This window comes from Seriola lalandi, unplaced genomic scaffold, assembly GCF_002814215.2.
Source record: "Seriola lalandi dorsalis isolate HSWRI2012SDOR001 ecotype SW California unplaced genomic scaffold, Sedor1 jcf7180002054474, whole genome shotgun sequence".
NCBI lineage: Eukaryota > Metazoa > Chordata > Actinopteri > Carangiformes > Carangidae > Seriola > Seriola lalandi.
The window spans coordinates 738,541-751,508 of NW_019525027.1; the positions used below are offsets into that span (position 1 = coordinate 738,541).

The following is a 12,968-nucleotide window of genomic DNA, read 5'->3' on the forward strand; positions in this document are numbered from 1 at the left end:
GAAACCAATTAAGTCTGCAAAGTTATTTTGTTGCTAGAAACTAATTCAGAAAAAAAAGGTAGCTAATCAACTAAAGCACCTGCACCCCTGAAGTAATGTCCAACTAATTTGAGCTTTCTTCCTTTTCCAATAGAAGCATTGGCACCTCTATCAGAGAGCTGAAATGTGCAATGTGCAATTTTCACTGCTGCCAGTCTGAATTCCAGTGATAGTGGAGGTCTGATCCACTGTTTGTTTTGTTTTTTTTAAATTCAAATTAAACACACAATTAGTCTTATATCATATTCTATACATTTAAATGTACAAATACTTCAAAGTGTAGCATTTTCAATCTTACCGGATTCTCTGACATTAAAAGGCAATCTAGCTGTGTGATTACAGTGATTAAAGTTGAGTAAAGTCAAGTGCTCATTGACATTCATTATGGTTGCAGCAAAGGAGCTAGGTGGGTTCCTCACAAAAAACAAATGTCTGCTTACAAAATGTTATAATATCAGCTACCAATTTCATTTGGTATTTGACAATCTGTTCTGATTGCAAATGGTGAGGGTTCACAAAAGTGCATTCATTATTAAGTTATTATTCAAAAACACTTGTACTTGTGAACAGAATGCACTGTAAATTGCAATTCAGCCTCTCTCTGTTTCTGACAAACAAAAATGGTTCATCCATGGCCCAAACTAAACCAATGCACAGATACAGTATCTCCCTCTCTGTTGAAACACTGCTCTCTCAAGGTTAGGTGTTTCTAGAAGCAGTAACAACAGTGAAACGAGTTGTGTCTAGCTCTAAAAGACCTTATGTCTGAATACACAAAGACCAGAAATGAGAAACTCCCAACTTCATCGGCAGAAGACAAAAGGAAAGAGAGACAGATTTATTACAGGCAAGCATACTGAAAAAGCAAAGTATCCATCTCCGAGCCAAAAGTGAAGACAACATCAGCACTGCTGTCCAAAGATGACAGAAAGTCCATTATAAGATGGGACGAAGACTGAGTGATGCTGATGAGCTTTTCGTTCTTTGTCTTCGTTCTAGTCTAGTAATCATAATATTTTGCTGGGTCAATGCCAACAAAACTTAAAAAGTGACTGCTTATCATCAAATTAAAGAAAGGAATTTTCCTTTTTAAAGAAAAAAAACTGTGAAAAAACAGTGCAAGAAAACCATTTACAACTTCTACATTTAGAAGATAATAGATAGATAGAGCTTCTTCCCATGACCACATTACAGTCAGGGCTTCATTTGTGCCAGATCCAGAACCTTCCAGATTGGAACTAGCACCTATTTGATTGGACTCAGCACCTCGTTTGTCAGTATCAAAATATGTAAATAAATTTTGTCATTATCATTTTTTCTGTCACTCTTTTATTTCCCATTGACTGTTGCTTATCTGTTGTTTCAGAACCATGGACCATGGGATGTTAGGTGGCAAGAGAGTGAGAGGGAGAGAGAGAGAGAGAGAGAAAGAGAGAGAGAGAGAGAGAGAGACAGAGAGAGAGAGACAGAGAGACAGAGACAGAGAGAGCAGGGGAAGGAGGGGCTGAGTGAATAGGGTCGTGGCCTACAGCTCTACAATGAAATAAGGTTTTATCCATTTGAAACAGAAAATATTTTGGGTTCATTATGAAAATGTGGTTTGACTAATTAGACTGTGGCAGAGGACCTGAGTTGAGTAGGTGGTCCTTCAATGTGGCCAGGACGCATTTGCATTCACACTGTGGCCCAGACCATCTCAGAATGTAGTTTTTGTGATCAGATCACCAGAGACAGATGATAAGACTAGGTCTGAGAACCTTATGTAAGAATAACCACCAGTAATAACATAATAGTGTGGCCAGATGGAAGCCATTCCTCACTGAAAGGCACATGGTAGCCTGCTGGGAGTTTGCCAAGAGGCACCTGAACAACTCTCAAACCATGAGAAGTAAGATACACTGGTCTAATGAAATTAATATGGAACTATCTGGTAATATTTCCCAATAGCATGTATGGAGGAAGCCAAGCACTGAGCATTACCTCATTAGTACTATTACACAGTCAAACACAGTGGTGGCAGTATCACGCTGAAGGATCTTTCTGCCACGGGGACTGGGAGGCTACTCAAGATTGAGAAGATGATGTAGAAAAGTATAGAGCAATCCTGAGTGAGAACATTGTCCAGAGTACTCAGGATCTGAGGTCCAGGCAAAGATTTATATTTAAACAAAGCAATGACCCAAATCATACCACCAAGAAGAGTCTGGACCTGAACCCAACAGAACATCTCTGGAGAGATCGGAAAATAACTGCGTCCCAAGGTTGTAGGATCATTCCTTTGAAGACTTGCTGCCAAAGGTGTTTTAAAGTAGTAAATGAAGGGTCTGATTACTTATGTAGTGGGATATTTCTTTTTTTTTTTTAATTCAGAATAAATCAATGAAATTAATGAACAAAATTTTTTTTTTTAAATTATTTACAATAAATTTACACTGTGGGATACTGTGTCAAACTGATGAGAAAATCAATGTATTAGATCGATTTAAAATGAGTCTGAAACATAAAATGTGGAACTACTTGAACTAACTTGAAGAGGTCTGAAAAACATCTGTATGCGCTGTAGTTACAGTGTGTGAATGTCACTGTAGTCTAACATTCAACACTTAAAATGTCTCTTTATGTGATGTAACAATGGGTTGAAAGTTGAAATCAGAATGGATGACTGTTTATTATGCTCTGTGCAGATTACAGAGGCTGCATAATGGCTGGTCAAACACCGGGCAACAACTGGAGCGAGTGCAGGTAATCATGTGTTAAAAAGAGAGCAAAAGCAGTCATGCACTGGACCACAAAACTGCCATGGGAATACTGCACCAGTCACCCTGACCATCCTGAGCGAAGGCATATGTCACAAAGTATGTGTTTGTGTGTGTAGAGAGAGAGAGAATCTAAAACATAATGCTGCAATTATCCTCGATACACATGTAAAAATATCAGTGCTTCCCTTTTGTTCATTTAAGAGTACAACTTCACACATTTGTGACTTTGAATTCTTTGCCCTTTACAATAACTTATTTGAATAATTTCTTTCTTTTTTTTTTTTTGTCCATCAGAGTTGGCGCAGAGGTGTCTTATCTTCTGCACTCTATGAAAGGTGATACCAGCTTGTCTCCTGCGCTCGGCTTTTCACATTGTCTGTCACAATTTTAAAAGGGTTAGCTCAGGATTATGCAGCTTTTGCTCTGCAAAGAACAAGATTATCCCAAATATTTGCAACGATGCTGATGCAGCTTTGTTCTCTAAACGTTTTCTTCCTCCAGAAAATAGAAAATGATATCTGTCTGTCGTGTGAGGACGAGAGCACGGAGACTGGACATGGAGAAAAATGACACCAACTTTGTTCACATGATGCTTTATCAGCTTTACTAACAGCTCAGTGCGGTTGTTACAATCCTGCTGTAGAGAGCTACAGGTACAATATGGAACAACTACCTCACGCAGTGGAGGAGTCTTCTGTACCACACAGGGCGACAAAGCAGCTGTTTGCATTAAGTAACCTTTTCTCTAAAGGCCCACTGTAATTCTGCAGAGAGTTCCTTTTTAAGAGAATAGCACACACCTCCCAGGGGTGCTTATTGAACAAACATCACTTTATATCAAACTAAGCTCAGCCAGACCAAATCCCTCCCAGCGTGCTCTGAATACTGAGATTTTACGTCTGACCTAGAGAAACCTGCAAATCCTAGCTGGGACAGACTGCCTACACAAGGCGTCACTGTGTATGAGGGCTGTTAGAATAAAGTTTAAAGTGAAGAAACACATATGTAGCAAAATGTAGGGTGGCAGCTGCACGGCCGCTCCCTCTCTGCTGATTCAGGCCCTCTGTTTTACAAAAGCAAACTCAATCTCCCTCAGAATGTCATTATAGGGAAATCCATACGGTGAGCGGGCGGAGGAGCCAGATCTGAATCTTATTACTGTCGAAGAGCGGCAGGCTGGCTCTATGGGACAGCTTCAGAAAGTGAGAGTATGAACTGTCTGTGTGTGTGAGAGCGAGAGAGAGAGCGTGTATGTGTGTGTATGTGTGTGTGCATGGACCACTGGTCTGTGGCAGGCTTGACAAGAGAGCAGCAGGGCAGTGCTGGCAGGTGAAGCCAATGTGATATTCTGTGACTGGTCTCAGTGAACATTTTATCGCCAGACAGCCAGGCCATCTGAAAATACAAGAGGGCCATCTCTCCTTCACTTAACCCTCTCTCTCCTTCTCTGTCAACCACCCAGCATGCTTCCTTTCATTATTCATCTGTTTTTACTCCCGTCTCTTTCCAAATCCATCTCTTCTTCCCTCCAACTCTCCCCCTCTTTATCCAAATCTGTTCTCCTCTAACTCTCTTTCTCTCTCTCTTTCTCTCTCTCTCTGCTCGTTTTATCCACCTCTCTTTCCAAGTCCTTTTTCTCCCTAACTCACTATTTGCAACTTAATTCTGTGTGCCCCTCGAGTCCTCTCTCTGTCTCACTATGTACTTGCTGTCTCTTCTCTCATCCTGTCTTTTTTGCCTTTGTAAGCAGACAGCAGGATCTGCCGCGATCAGGGTGTGTCTCTGTAATCACATGTGGCTTCACACAGCGAGCTGTGACAAGGAGCAAGGGAACTAAAGCAATCACCCACTCAATGACACGCTGCCTTTTGTGTCACATTAAAGGTGAGAGGGTCATCTTTCAGTTACAGTTCAGTGTGTAACGCCACCAGCTGGGGAGGAGTGTGGAGATGTGTGTGTCTTTGGCTGCTCAGGTGTATATCTGTGTGAGTCAGTGAGCAGCAGTGTGGTTGCCTGCACATTTGGGAGAGTGTGTGCTAGAGATGGGGTTTTGTCTGTGCGTGTAAGTGCAAAAGAGACAGAGCGAGGGACAGATAAAAGCATGTGTGCATGTCTGCAGCTCTGTGCACGTTTGTATTGTGTTCCTGCATGTGAGCTTAGGTGTACGGATGTACGTGTGTGTATACAGGGTCAGGCAAATGAGTGTGTTTGTGTGTTTGTGTGTGTGTGTGTGTGTGTGTGGTGGTGTGCGGTGGTGTGTGGTGTCTAACAGGATTAGCCTCTTCTGGAATTGTTCTGGAAGATTATGTGCTGTATGTCAGGATTTCAATCTGCCTTAGTAACATACAGCGGCACCCTTAGTGGCCTGAGAGAGGCAGATTTTTGGAGAGAATAATTTCTGGTTGAAAGATTAGTTTCTTCATTTGGCCATTTTTTGGGTTATATATATATAAATAGGAGCTATTTCTAAGTTTTTCTATTGCTACACAGCCAATGTTAGCATTAACAGCTGATTACTTCTCAGTCTAGAACCAACGTTGTGAGTTCAGCATCAAACTTCATTCTGTTACTCGCCAAGAACGGTCTTCAGCAGTGGAAAGTGCAGCTTTGTTTTGCTTCTATTTCCATCACTTCTTTTCTTCTACTGAAGTTAGCATGCTAACCAGCTAGCTCCAGCCCTGTCGGACTGTCAGTCACTGTCCGATACTGCCACCGTAGTGTGTCCAATCTGCCCTGAAGCCATAGCACTGCTCAGAGGGCAGACTGGTGAGTAAACAGCTGGTGCTCCCTTAATCTAAACCATTAGTTTGATTGGTACGTTTTATCATATATTTTGGGAAAGGTAGGAAAACTGTGTTTTTGATTGTTCTTTCAAATGACTTCCCTCTAAATTAGGGTAATTTGATAAGGTGTGCAAGGGTGATCAAACAAAATCATATTTTACATTTTTCTTTATAATTTTACAGTTATTTTAGGTATATTTTATCTTAGTTTACTAGATATATGTCAAAATATAGTTCTAATATGTTATTCTACTTTACTATCCAAGTGAGCAGATACTGTTTTTCCATCACTGAATAGACAGCAAAATGCGCAAGAAAACATGTGATGCAAGACTGTGCCAAATGGTACATCACTAAGAGATTCATGGACACAGACCATGTAGGCTGATAAGCCATCAAACGGTGACAGTCAGCAGTTCACATCGAACACATAGGTGATATGTCTATAACAGGTCAACCATAAAATTCTCTATATACAGCAGGATCGTCAAGCTTCCCAATGTTGCCTAATGCTCATCATTCACTGAAAATCACAAAACAAATGACCGTGAAGAATGAAGCTATCTCATACAACAAATAGGCAAGTGTGAACGACCCCACTGGGGGATGAAATGTCACCACACCTGTTCTTACATATTAAATGCATTTTCCAGCATGTATGCAGGCAGAGAGACAAAATAGATTTTTTTATGCAGGTAACTATGCATGCTTATGATCTATATCTTAACTGTAATTTTGTACATTGATAAGAAACATAATGATTACATATAAATGTGATACACATTCTCCACGGTACTGGCTATTCCTGCTGGCTATTTTCTCATCCTCCCTCTCCGCACTCCACCTTGGTTTTTGCTTTATTACCGTATGTATGGTTAAGTAGCTGGCAGTTAGTGATACTATAATAATGAAGCCTATCACTTTGGATACAGCTGCTTAACAGCCAAAATATTAAGTCTTCTCTTAAGTGAAATATAAAATGCCTGTAGTTGCTACAAATTCTTTTAAAACAACATGTCCTTTGTTTTTAATAATAGTAATACGGAACATCAAATCGATCTATAGACGCTATAGCCTACATATAGAATGTGGAAGTGCATGGCCTAGTTAACAGATGTTTACAAGGTGTCTAACACCCTAATTCCACGAACTACCATGGAAAACAGATTGCTGGACCCTCACTACAGGGTCTATTTATTGGACCATGAGGACCACTATTTCTTCAGATGCCAATGGTCCCCTTGACACCACAGGCTGATTATCGATATTTATGTAGCGGACTACACCGTTCGTTACAGTATTTTGAAAACTGCAAAAGCTCAAAAATTTGGTCACTTATAATTCAATTCATTTTAAACGAAATATTATCCAGTTTTTTTTTTTGTTTGTTTTTGTTGAGCAACAATGGACAGCAATGTCTCCGTTTCTGAGTATATATATCTAACTGTAATTTCGGCTTTTCCTTAACATACTTCTCACAAATCCCCCCTCAGTATCACAGTTTGAAACCACAAAGTCTTCAAAGCTATATAATTATATTCATATATATTTTATGAATGTACTTAATGTTACCATGAGTATGGTGTACGTGACATTGCCAAATGTCATTCTTGGTATGACTTCAACACATCTATAATGACATTTACCTTGGCATAATCCTGATATTTAATACAACACCGTTACACCAGGCATTAATGTGCACCTTGTGTGATTGCACTGCGGGATTCAAATGGGGCATAAAATACAGATTGAACTGTATCCAAGAAGGAGGAGGATCCAGTCAATAACCACGTTTGGAGGGCAACAGACGCACATTTGGCATTAAAAGCAAAGTGTAAATGGATTGCTGCTGCATGCCAGATAAAGAAAGCACATAGTGTACTGTAAACAGAGTTGAATCAAACTAGAAGTCTGTATCAAATCAAGCAGATGGCAGGTAGCTTAAATGGCAGCACTTCTGTCAAAATGGCAACCTGTATTTTCACAGAAAAGGAAAATTGCGCTTGCAATGTATAAAATAGAGACACGTTTAAATATCCAGTGAGAATGCAGTCCCTCTCGATAATATGAATGTGGACATGAGATAAGCTTTAACAGAAAACTTTTTTTTTTTTTTTAAATCCTTATTTTGAAGTGACAGAAGTCCCACAGACAAACACAAAAAAGTTCATACATACCCGGTATTTAGAGAGGTCGATCCTCAGCGAGTTATGCAGCTGATCCAGTAATTTGACGAATTTCTCCCTCTGTCAGGATAAGACACATAATTCAGATCAGAGTGTCACCACACCCAAAGGACTGTGGCTAAAAATTTATAACACTGCATGGACCGTAGCATTGCTTTGCCCACAGTGATTCATTTGTACTTCCTGGAACAAAATTTGCCTTACAACATTAGCTTATTAAAAGGTTCAATCGGAAAGCGCTGGCAACCGCTGAGATTTAGTTTATTTCGGATGCACAACTTGTAAAAATGTACAAATATAAGACAGAATATAAGACAGCAGTAGACACTATTTAAGTCTAACTGGACACCACACACTTTTATTTAGCATTAGACTACAAGACAAGAATAGGTGCACTTACTCCAAAGTTAGAGGCAGCAAATCGGTCAGAAGCGGAGGCAGTGGTTGTGGTGGTGGTGGTTGTGTGGGCGAAGTAGGCATTGATATTGGCGAGCAGGTTACTCATCACTGCTGGCACACCAGGACACATGTACTTGGCGGACAGACAGGAGAAATGCCTGCGGGGGAAAATAAACAGCTATTATCCTATGTAGCACAAGGGACAGTGCTGTGGCCATGTTGTGGAGCAACATAAACATTATTTCTTCACCAAGGATCAGTAGACAAACACATGAAGAAAATAATATGAGATCCAACGATATGAGGCCTGACATCAACGAGAGAAGTGAAACAGAGAAAATGACCAAGCAATCAATGTGCCCTTCAGAAATTCTCAAAATCCACAAGTTACACAGTGCTGAAAAAGAACATATTTCATTGCTAACAAAACTTTCCCTTCCAATATAAAGTATAGCTCAAAAAGATGCTATATCGTGTCTATCTATTCATTGCTCTGCACCGCAGTAACCAGAGCAGTAAAAAACAAAAGGCGAGCAGACATACTGCAGTATTTCTTCATTATTTTCACCTTCTGACTCCTGAGGAGAGAGCATATTTCAGTGTTCTAAACAATTACTTCTGCTGGAAGAGTTAGTGCATAAGAAGTTACTGCTCTGCTCGTGTAGTAAAAAAAAAGTGTCCTCAATGATTATCTGTAGCAAATGATGTCATGAATCAAAGCAGTGTAACCTACTATTAACAACATAAGGCTGCAGAGTAATAGATGGAGTCAGTAAGTTAGACACTAAATCAGGGGATCCTGTGGGAGCTGAGATATCATCATATCCACAGGAGCAGAAGAGAGAAATGTAAATTTTACTTTGTCACTTTCAACTTATTTGTTTGCTTCATTCTTTGACAAATACCACTGGGACAAACTTAAGCACAGTGTGTGCACTTGCCCATTTAAGTGTTTGCTACTGAGGTGAATCCACATTGAGTATGTAAGCCCAGCTCAAACTATACCTCAGTACACTGCAGTGTGCTAAAATTACTCAAGTCATCTTTCCCAGAGAAGGGATTGAAGCAGGGGGTCTTTCACTGTTGCAAACTTGATGTCCTCTGTTTGAAGAAATTTTATTTTCTTTCTTCCTGTCTCCAGCACCATTTTAACTCCCTGAACTTTAAACTGTAAACTACACACAAGCAACAAATGCACAAAGCATTGCCACTTCAGATTTGCTATGATATCTCTCTCTCTCTCCTCCTCTCTCTCTCTACACACGCATACACCAGCAACAGCACTATCCAGCAGTAATTAAGTGCTGGAGCCTGGGAGACCTGGTTTGAGCATGGATCTCTGCCTGAGTCAAGAGCATATGCTCATTTTAACACTTCATGCTGCTGCTCCACAAGGCACGTGGAACGCCTCCTACATTATTATTCACTGGTACCTATAGTGAACATGGAGACGGGCTGCCAGCTCCATCCTCATTCATACAGTACATAAAGGATCATGCTATTCTAGATAGTATGGCAGATATAAAAAATGCATATGCGCAATAATCTGTATATTTACTTTAATGCAGCAGACAATGATATACACTGGGGCTTCCTTCTCAGGCACCGGCATGACCCATAGCAAGCAAACATCTGGATGCACCGGATACTTTGTACAGTAAAGATGCCTGAGAGCTTCAAGCAAGAAAATAGGCTGAGATCTATAAATATAACATTTGTTTAATGCTCCTTCTTAAAATTATGGAAAAAAGCTGATTTTGTTGTCCATTGCCTTTATCCTACATTCATTTCATTTCAAAAGCCAAAAAGACGGGTACCTATAATTTTTGCAACTTCAATGTCAGATGGTGTGGGCATAAATTAGTGGTTGGAAAATATATATTGCTATTCATCTTAGAATTATACATGTAATATCAGGGGAAATGTGTTTAATCCATAACTTTTTCCATGAATATTTTCGCATATTACAAGTAGTGGGGGACCACAAGTCGGAGATTTTGAAAGTAAGATCATCTTCCTCAGTGAGTCATTGCTTCATAAAGCCAAAGTGTTAGAGAAGGCACAGAGTTATGATTACAGATTTACTCCCTCCTCCTAAGACCCAGACCCATGCGTGTGCGCACACACGCACAAATAGAAACACAAACATGCTCTCATCGGGAGGCCTATTTAATTACTTTGCTTTCAGCCTCCAAATTACCCAGGAGCACTTGGAGTTAGGCGAGCAAGAGAGTGATGCAAAGAGAGTGATGATAGCATCCGTTGAATTCCCATGGCGCTTTTAGAGCTGGATCTCCTGAGCCAATTTTCATGTGGGAGACGTTGCTTGTCCTACTGTTACCCTGCCTTGGTTTTTACCAGTGGATGAGACATACTATACGCACACACACTCCCATATCCTTTCATGGTTTCAGATAGCTGTAAGAAATGAGAAAAGGATGATGAGAAAAAGGGACAGAGAAACAGAGGGGTGGGAGGTAAGGGGGGTAGGGAGTGGTGATAGAGTGAGATGAAGAAAAACGACCATGAGGGAGGGGTATGTTGAGGGTTGTTGTGGCGGGGGGTGGGGTGGGGTGGCACAGGAGGGTGGGTGTGCCTTCGCAGCTGCTGTGATTTATGCAGCCATCATGTCAGGAGTGACTGGGAGTCAAGGTTCTATGATGAAGAAAACGAAAGGTAGGGCCTTCCATAAATTCCTGATGAAGCATAATAAGCACAGATATGAGAAACGCCAGGCTTAAACAAGGTTCAAGCCTGAAGCATTAACTCCACCTGAGAAAGCTGGTAATAAGGCCACTTACTGCTTCACTTGTCTGCACTTAAATAATCCTGCAATCCCTCTTATACCGCAGTATACTCTGTCACACTGAAACAACAGTCCGTCACCTGGCAACTCAATGCCAGTGCGCAGCACCAAAACAATCATGTCAACGACACTCGCGCTATATATGTGCTGTTGTTGTAGCAGTTGCACTCCTTTCTTATGTGAACACAATGGTTAATAATGTGGGATGTGTGGGATGTTGAAGAATCATCAGAACAGCTGAACCATGCTTTACAGGGCTCAACAGAAACCCAGTGACATGTTTGCCATACAGGGCCAGTAGGAGGATAGATGAAAGAGCTGCTCTAGGACATATGGGGTTAAACTAAGATCAGTGGAAGAGAGCAATCTAAAAATCAGAAAGAGTGTACACTGATTTAAAGACCTGCAAAAGGAACCTCTCATTTTGCTACACATTAAAAAGAATCCATCCACTTTTAGCAATTTTCGAGCAAGTGATATTTAGACCAAAAAAGCGAAATAATTTCTCAGTGTTGCTTCATCTCAGCTATACACATAGCCAGATTTCCAAACATGAAAGCACAAATTTGAAGTGCACTTTGCCAACACAATCTGTGTGTAATTAGAGTCTGATTTACTAAGGCAGCAGCTAATTACATAGTCAGCTACTGGGACTGCCCAACAAGTGCATTCTGCAGAGGACAGAGAGCTTAAAAAGGTGATTTGAGATTTAAAACAGCAGCTCAGACTCTATTCACAATGTGGCGATGCTGCGGGAGATACTCCTTAACTCATTATTACTCCATGAATTAGTGAAATATAATAGAAGTTGATGGGTGTAACACAAAGCTGCTATCTGTATCTGTTTATTTACCAAAAGTATCTGTAATCTTAACTGAGTCTAAATAAAAACTGTGATTGTTAATGTTTGAACATACTGCACGTTTTAAAAACAAACTGATTGTGCTTGATAAAACTGAGTACAGCCCTGTTAAATGATGCAAAACTGTATCATCTTAGCTGACGTGTAGGGTATTTGATCTTATGTATAATTAACAACAAACTGGTTGGATAGTTTATGTTGAAAGTACAGCTCCCAAACTAAAACCTCGATGAAACAAAAGTACACACACCTGTGATTTCCAAGTAAGACTAATTGCATGGACAAGGTCATGAAAGCTGTGAACCACAGATTTCTCAGTTTTGGCCCGGGTTGTGTCAGATGCAACAAGGCTCAACATGGTAATGAATTGCCTGAACAAATAAGAAACCAGACTGTGAGACTTCGGAGGGTAGAAGAGCATCAGTAGGCAAACACGAAAAGAGGGCTGATGAATATTGCCAGCACATTCTTGGTCATATGGGGAGTGGGAGTGGGTGTGGTCAGGTGGGAGTGTGCTGATATGGGTCTGCTTGAGTGCAACAGACATTTATAGATGACACTATGAATGCAAGTCTCTATACCCAAATACTGAATGAAGAGATGACTCCTAGTCTCCAGAGGCTTGACAGGAGAGGAATTTCCAACATGACAATAATCCCAAACACACTGCAAAAATCACACAAGAATTTGTAAAGCGGAAACTAAAACGATTTAAAAAAAAAAAAAAAGGATTTTAAACTAGGTAGAGTGACAAAACCCCATCCAGTCCAAAAGCAGCTGAAAAGAACCGTCTGTGAAGAATAACATCTCATCCATATACTGGAGCATCAAATCTGTCTTAACAAATACTAATAATAGGCGCACAAAATATTAAGAGTCTACTGACTTTTGTTGCAGTTGGTTCTTTAATAGAAACCTTTCATTATAGTTTAATTAGTCAAAACATTTATGTTTTTTCAGATTACTTGGCTTCATTCTTCTTGGACTTTGGCTAAAAACAAATAAAATTGTATTTAATGGAAAGGATTTTATGTTTACTTAACATTTTGGTGATAATGACCAAGCCTAGTGCACTCAGTTTTGTTGACTACTGTATGATAGAGGAGGTCCAGATCGATGTAAGGTTGGTCTGAG

The 12,968-nt window shown here is 40.2% G+C and overlaps 1 protein-coding gene across 1 annotated transcript in view; it reads right to left on the reverse strand.

Annotated features, from left to right (window-relative positions):
• unc13c (unc-13 homolog C (C. elegans)) overlaps positions 1 to 12,968 on the reverse strand; it is a 103,479-nt gene that overhangs the window by 51,224 nt on the left and 39,287 nt on the right. The window contains exons 14-15 of the mRNA XM_023411972.2: positions 8,168 to 8,324; positions 7,759 to 7,827 (exon numbers count right to left, since the gene is read on the reverse strand). Coding sequence (XP_023267740.1) covers positions 7,759 to 7,827; positions 8,168 to 8,324 — 226 coding nt within the window. The remainder of the gene's footprint in view (positions 1 to 7,758; positions 7,828 to 8,167; positions 8,325 to 12,968) is intronic.